General features: G+C 39.0%; 2 protein-coding genes across 4 annotated transcripts in view; both read left to right on the top strand.

Annotated features, from left to right (window-relative positions):
- The window catches only part of tlk2 (tousled-like kinase 2), a 15,796-nt gene extending 12,306 nt beyond the window's left edge, over nucleotides 1-3,490 (top strand). For all 3 annotated transcript variants that reach the window (XM_014022761.1, XM_014022774.1, XM_014022768.1), the window contains 2 exons: nucleotides 2,003-2,110; nucleotides 2,199-3,490. In XM_014022761.1, the coding sequence (XP_013878215.1) occupies nucleotides 2,003-2,110; nucleotides 2,199-2,372 (282 nt within the window). In that variant the 3' untranslated portion in view covers nucleotides 2,373-3,490. The remainder of the gene's footprint in view (nucleotides 1-2,002; nucleotides 2,111-2,198) is intronic.
- A 1,128-nt stretch (nucleotides 3,491-4,618) lies between these two features.
- The window catches only part of mrc2 (mannose receptor, C-type 2), a gene marked incomplete in the record, with an annotated part of 43,622 nt that continues 40,682 nt past the window's right edge, over nucleotides 4,619-7,558 (top strand). The window contains 1 exon segment of the mRNA XM_014022751.1: nucleotides 4,619-5,014. Coding sequence (XP_013878205.1) covers nucleotides 4,885-5,014 — 130 coding nt within the window.

Here is a 7,558-nt window from a genome sequence, read left to right as displayed (position 1 = left end):
TACACAATTTTTTTTCTTTTTGATTTTTTACCTGGATTACTGAGATGCATCAGGACAATTGGACATTTATAGTTGATCTTTCTGTGTCAATCAATTTATTAATAATGAACTTCATTTTCTTGGTTTTAAAGTTGGGTTGGGCAAAATTGTATTGTGTGCAACTGATCGTCAGAAAACTTTCAACGGTTATTATTTGGCGATTGTTAGGATTAATACCGCCATCCGCTCGGTGCTCCTCTTCAAATTCAAATAATGGATCTCCTACTTCCTCGTCCTCAGTTTCTGCATTTGAGCTTCACTCCTCCCTTTGCAAAGGTTTTGACTGCTGCTTGTTGTTTTTTTATGATATTATTGGCTCATTTTATTTGGGTTATTGTTTTTATGTGCCATAATGTACAGCACTTTGCTTACAGTGTTGTTTTAAAGTGCTTTATAAATAAAGTTTTGTATTACTGCTCCACATTCAGATTTCACCTCATCGTTTCCACTCAAAGACACTAAAACTGTCTAAATGAGACTTAAACACATTAAACTACATCCTAACTTTATAATCTGACCACACTAAATAAAATCTGTCCAATCTCATTGCTCAGTCCTGATCTCGTCATCTCTCCATCACCACCAAACTTCATTCAACTTTTGCGTCTTTTTTATTTTCTACTTCCTGTAGATGTTGGGCGCTCGTCAAATGCATTCAGATGTCAGTCAGAAGAAAGTTTGGGGGTTTTGTGTTTGTTCAGTGGGGTGGGGGTGAGACCAGAGGTTGGGTTGAGGTGGATTTTTCCATGAAACTGTTTGTTTTTTGCTGCACTGCTTCAAATATAATAACATTTTAAAAAAAGTAAATAATTCGTTATAACTCCTGTTTTAATCGGCCCATGAACACAATTTAAAAAGTGCTGAACTTTGTACTTTTAATACTAATTTAAACATATATCTGTCCCAATAGAGTGATTTAAATCAGTCGTGACAGGAACTCCAGAGGATTAATCGTCATATTAATCGTTCTAAGCTAAAGGCCACAATTAATCGTGATTAACTTTTAGGCCAATATCACCCAACCCTGTTTTAAAGTTGTCTAATGTGGAGTGTGTAGAATCTGTTTTTAAGCAAAATAAGAAGCCGCTATAACTCTGTAGCATTTTGACAGAACATTGTGTGCACTGCCAATGCAATGCACACTATTGTGTGATTCGTTTCCCATCCAAGTCATCTCAAATTCATCTTCAATATCGCTACTCCTCCTGCATACTTTTTCCTAGAGCTGCCATTGTAATTTATATCTGTAAAGCTCCTGTTCCAAATGATAGCTATGCCTTTCGGTGCCTGTAAAAGTTATAGTTTATGAAATATTAATGTTTAAAAATTATAATGGCAGTCAATTGAGCCTTGTATTGGTCCAATACTGCCCCATGCTGTACTCAACGTGGTACTGCACGATAGTTTAATAATATTTCAAGTCAATAGTTCAGTGTTTACAATAATGATTGTATTTTGATGTTTTACTATAATATTGTCCTAATATTGCTTTATTGTTGTAATATATTTCATATTAGTGACAACCATTACATTGGCAATGTGGCCTCTTTCTGCACATACACAAACCAGCCCCTGGCAGGGTTCTCTGCCCYGGCACCAATGGTCTAATGGTTAGTGCCATGGGCTTTCATGTGGGAGATCAAGGTTCAAAACCCAGCAGCAGCAACTTTAGCAGAAAATCTCTACAAACTTCATATTGTCACACAATTACCCTCATTACAAACACCTGCTGATGTGACAGGCACAAGCTGGTATAGAAAACACATTTGAACTTGGTCACACTTCATTCTGCAAGTCCATTGCTGAAGGCAATGACATGCTACATGGCAATGCACACTTGTTTTTACATCGTAAAAACCCATGTCTAGTATCATTACATTTTTATTTCCTTCATCTGAATTGAGTTGTTTGTTGTGGTTGTAGGGAGATGTTTGAGTAAACCTCTTCTCTTGTCCTTCTTTAGCCTTTTGGCCACAACCAGTCCCAGCAGGACATCCTGCAGGAGAACACAATTCTGAAGGCCACAGAAGTCCAGTTTCCCCCTAAACCTGTAGTCACACCTGAAGCTAAGGTACCACGCTTCTCTTTGTGGTTTTATAACTGGTGGACGAGTATGGAAATAGCTGAAATCTAATTATTTTATTTCTGTAACCCTCCAGGCCTTTATAAGGCGCTGTCTAGTCTACCGTAAAGAGGACCGCATTGACGTCCACCAGCTGGCCAGCGACCCCTTCCTGATGCCCCACATCCGCAAGTCGGTGGCTTCCTCGGGCACGGCGGGCATGGCCGTGGCCTCGACGTCCAGCTCCTGCAACAACAGCGCTTCAAACTGAGCTCAGCTCCTTTTCAAATGACCCAATCATTCGATGGGGGGCGGGGGGGGTCGACGCTACGCAGCCCCCTCCGTCCTGACGTCATCCCACCTCGCCACGAAGAGCTCCAGGGAAACTGGTCAGACGGCAGCGAGGGGTGGGTGAGAAGTCACGGAGGGGGTCGGGAACGGAGCCCTCCGATGTCCATCCACCCCGGGCCCGCCTGTCCCGCCTTCTCAAAAGAAGTGGCATCGTTCTGGGGGTCAAAGCCCTGGAAGACTCCGGGTTTCGGCACCGTGCTGGGGGTGGGAAAAGGGGGGTAAAAAAAGTGGGTTTAGTGTTTCAGAATTTTCTTTTCTGGTTAAAAATCAGAAAATAAAATGAAGTGTAGAACCGCCTGGGCTCGGACTGATGAAACAGGACTGCAGAAGCCCCCATACGCTCTCTCACACCCGACCCGTGCATGAGCCGTCCCGGTCCAAAGTAGTCAGAACCTCCCCCATGCTCAAACGTTTCGTTTGTTCTCCTCAAAGTTAAAGGAGGAAGCCAGCTGGGGCCGTTAATGTTTTGTTTTTAAACCCTAAATGGCTACGGCACTGTGTCATCCAGCTCGCTGTTTATTTTAATTTTTTTACCAAAACCCGTTCAAATTGCAGACCTGCTTAGTTTGTGATGAGGAGGGRGAACTTCTGGTCATCTGCTCCCTCCCCTCCACACGTCCTCTCAAAACTCCTGTGACCAAAGCTTTTACCTTCCAGCTGGTGGCAGTGTTCACCTCAGTTTTTATAACCAATGGTTTTTAGAGTCGTGCTGCTGTCATAGAGAGTGGAAGCTGCTGAGGATCGACCCCCCCACGTTTTACTTAATTTTTATTATTTTTTAGAGAAAAGAAATATGTTCAGTTTTTAAACAAGAGTTCACAGAGAAAACTTGTTTTCAAGTTGCCTTTTTAATTAGAATTGTTTTGTTCGACCTCGCCCTCCTGTTTTCATGAACACATATTTATTTAGGTATGTTTGAATTGATTTTTGGCCAATAAAATGCAAGGGACTGGTTTTACCTAAAAGTACTGTTGTGAGGGGGACTGGGCTTTAGCAAAATGTTGCATTAAATCATTAAATACTATTGGTTAAAATGTGTTTGTTGTTCTGGGCGTCTGTGAGATTTATTCACTTTACATTTCAGCAGGAAAAAATAATGTGATTGTTTCTTTGCACTATAAATCAGAAATGATAGTGTTCATGAGAAACTGCAGTTTGACGAAGCTGAATTGTAAAGAAAAAAAGTAGCTAAAACTTGGTAATAGCTAAAAGAAGTGAACCAGCACCATGAAATAAGTGATATGTAGGTCATATATGATAACAGAACAATTATGAAAAGCTGCAAACTTTAACTTTTAAAACAAAATGCGCAAAGTTATCACAAGATGTCAAGCTTAGAGTGTGTGTCGTGAACAACTCACGGCTACTACCACATCACATTTTAGCTCGATRTCTGTAACACTGAGCCATGTTTGTGTTAATGATGATCAGCTGTGGAGGCCATATTCAGTGGTTCCCAAACTTTTTATCTTCTGACCCACAAAATATTCATGACAAAAACTTGTGACCCCAAATATYACTGGTCTGAGTACACAAACTTTGTTAATAACCCTCAAAACAAGGGTTACACAAATATACTTATTTATACGTATTTTGTGTTTTTGTAACAATTATAAGGAAATATTACATCACCAATTATTTTATTACCCTTTAAATTGATTTCTGAAGCAGTGGTTCCCAAACTTTTCAGCTTTTGACCCACAAAATAACAGTAGAGACCTGTGGCCACAATTATGTTTGGATGATAAACATTTGAATCAGGTCAACTAAACATGGGCACAGTAACTATATTTATTATTCTACATTTATACATTTTAGGTAACAACTAAGGCAAAAATGTAAGTAATTTAAAAAATCTTTTCAGGACCCCACHTTGATGTTTCAGGACCCCACTTTGGGTCCCGACCCCAACTTTGGGAACCACTGAAATAGACTTGACTTAAATGCAAAGTTTCTGAGAATTTAAACAAAGACCTGACAGTATTTGCTAGTGATCACTCTCAGCTATTACCACACTAAAATGTTTAATTCATTTTTACATGATTGACTGACTTATAGGCATATTTGTGTTTTTTAATATTTACTGCATTAAGCAGTTAATTTTGATTGCTTTGACTCCAAAGTGTTATCATTTGTAAATATRCATCCAGTKRTTATTACCTGGAAGTTTCATTAAGATCCGTCCAGTTGTTGGTGAGATATTTTGCTAACAGGCAGCTTGTTGGCGCTGCTCCATTCATTCCAGCCGGAGCTGCCTCAGTCGGAGCTCTAGCGGCCGGACTGGGCAGCAGCTCTTCTTCGTCCTCTTCTTCCTCCTAAAAAAAGTGAAAACCATCGGCCCGTCGCTGCTTCGGTTGCTTCGTCCTTCCTCTCTTTTTTTCTCTCTCTTTCTTTTTTTCTTTTTAAGTTGTTTTTGCTCCGCGCGTMCGAGCATGCAGAGCAACGAGCGACACCGAACCCAGGGTCCAGGAGCGGCATCATGGACGAACCGGCTGCTTTTATTCTCCAAATGCACTTTATATTTATTCATCTTTAGTCTGGAACTGAAGAGGAGCGAAACGGGTGAGGAGAAAAATAACAAAAAACTAAAGAAAACATCACTTCTGCTCGGTGTTATCCCCGCAGGAGTGTGGAAAAATCGGGAGGTCATTGAACGCCTCACGCGCGCCTTTGTTTTATCGGGGTGTTGCGTTTAGAAACTGAATCTTTTGTGGGKTTTTTTTGTTTTTTTGTGCGGCGGAATGCTGCGACCTGAAAGTCAGTGAGTAGAACCAGATGTGGAGACAAATGAGGGGAGGAGGGAAGAACCTCCAGGCTTAGTTTTTTTTTTTTTTAAATCTGCACAAACATAAGTTTTTATTCTATCACTTTATCATTGTTTGCTCTGTTTTGATGAGGGTTTTATTTTAGAGACAGATGTGAACTGACGCTTCATTTGTCTCCCTGAGGGCAGATGTGACCTTTGCGTCCTGTTGGACTGTAATTAGTCCATCCTGAATAGATACTCAACACCCACAAAAACAAAAAAACAGGATTTAAAATGTAAATATTGGACCAAATAAAACCCATTCAGCACTGGATCACTYTCAGTAAACATGGATGAATGAATGAATGGTACTCATTTAATAGTTATTAATTAACCTAACTGTAATCTTTCCATTCTTACTGTTTACCAGAGTTCTTCATAATCTACGTGTCAAACTCAGGGCATGTGGGCCAAATCTGGGCCTTGTTTCAATTATATCTGGCCCCCCAAGCTCCTTTTTTTTAAGTATTGCTTCTCATTATGTTTGGACTTCTAGCTTTGTAGCTGAGGAAATGAAATAAAATGAGAAAGTTTAAGGTTTGCTTTTGTCGTCGTTTTGGAAAGAGCAGCAGAAAACATTAAAATATCACAAGCCTGCTCACGAACCTGCAGCTGAGACAGTTTTGTTGTGTAACTGACTTKACTGAAAACAATCAGTTTTGAATAAAACCTTTGAATTTAACCCTCAGCTAAGTTTGTTTTGGTTATTTAGTTTTATTTATTTACTTAATATTTTTGGGAAAAAAATACTGACACTAGCAAAACGGTTAATTTGCTGGATTTTATCACGCAGAATACCACTTTATAACTCGTAAATATGCTATTTATAAAGTCATTTAGTTTTTTATTTATTTTGGCAACAAACTAAAATGATAGCAATAAATGAAAAAAATGTGCAAAAACAACAAAAATCAATGCAAGAAGGATTAAAACTGCAAAGTCGTCATGAAAATGTGCAGAAAATAACTTGAAACGTGGAAACTACTGAATCGTTTTATGACGTTCGGTCATATGTGGCGATATTTTGAAATGACCTCTTCGTCGCCGTGGACGATAATCTCTTTTCTTCTTATTTCTGCAGAGATMGATGTGATCTGAAGGAAAATACAGAGTCTCTGATTAGTTTAATGAAACTCTGTCTCTTTGAATTCATCAGGAGAATTGTTCTGTATTCTCTGCCACCTCGGTTTAACCTTGAAAACCTTTAGTTTTGTTGTGCCTGCTCCCTTTCTGAGAAAACCTGTTTCTACTTTGTGCTGCTGATTCTTGCTCCATCCTATTAAAACGTCTCGACGACGTCAAGATTTCAGCTGACCAGTAAAATTAATAATCCCTCTGGCTTCAACAGTGAACCATCATCAGTGCAAAACTGTGAATTTTGCAAACCTTCAACTCTTTAAAGCTTTAAATCCTTTTTTGTTTTTCTTTTCGTTTGATGAGTTAAATCCTGGTCCTCTGTGACGGAGCTGAGGAGGTGGAGATTCCAGGAAAATCTTCTCGTGACAAAGTCGCTGTCGTTTCATAAAAGTTTCATCTCCTCTGTGTTTTATTTTATTTTATTTTTGTCGGAAGCTGCCTTCAGCCGTGGAAGTGAAGAAACGAGGTGACMGAGGTGAAGAGGAGGACGAGATCACAGCAGGAGGGCTGTTGTAGCTCCACTTTCACAGACTTCACCAGATTAAAGTTAATCTGAGAGGATTTTTCTCACAATAAATTAAAACTCCATTAAAATTCTAAAGAATCGGCCGTTCTGAATTTCATCTTGACTTCAGACGCTTTGAATTAATTTAAAGTTTGCTGTTTTTTTGTGAGAAAAATCTTCCAACAGATCTCACTTACTGTAAATATATATATATTTCATTTTTGTTAACATGATATAAAGCTGATTAACTATGATTAAATTTCCTATAAAAAGTCAAAACTGAGTAGTTAAAGCTAACAGAAGCAGATCAAGCTAAAAGATAATACAGCAAAAAGTGGCAAAAGGTTAGTCAAAGGCTAAAAGTTAAGCTAACTCAAACTAAAAGTTCAAAAAAGACCAGCTAAAAGCTAAAAGTAGCAGAGCAGTCACTAAAAGCTAACAGAATACTAGCTTGAAGCTAAAAAGGTTAGCTAAAGGTAACAGAGCGGCATCTAGAAACCAAAAAGGTGACAAAAATAGAGYAAGGATGCTAATGCCAGTTTCAAAGAGAACATTGGGCCTCATGCAAAAACATGTTCGTATTCTTATCCCAAATTTTTCTTACTTTTGTTCGTACAAATGGTTCGTACGAACATGTCACGTCAGATTCAACAAACTC

This window comes from Austrofundulus limnaeus, unplaced genomic scaffold, assembly GCF_001266775.1.
Source record: "Austrofundulus limnaeus strain Quisiro unplaced genomic scaffold, Austrofundulus_limnaeus-1.0 Scaffold4, whole genome shotgun sequence".
Taxonomy (NCBI): domain Eukaryota; kingdom Metazoa; phylum Chordata; class Actinopteri; order Cyprinodontiformes; family Rivulidae; genus Austrofundulus; species Austrofundulus limnaeus.
Note: the sequence above shows the minus strand (reverse complement) of the source record. Positions and strands in the feature narration are given on the sequence as shown.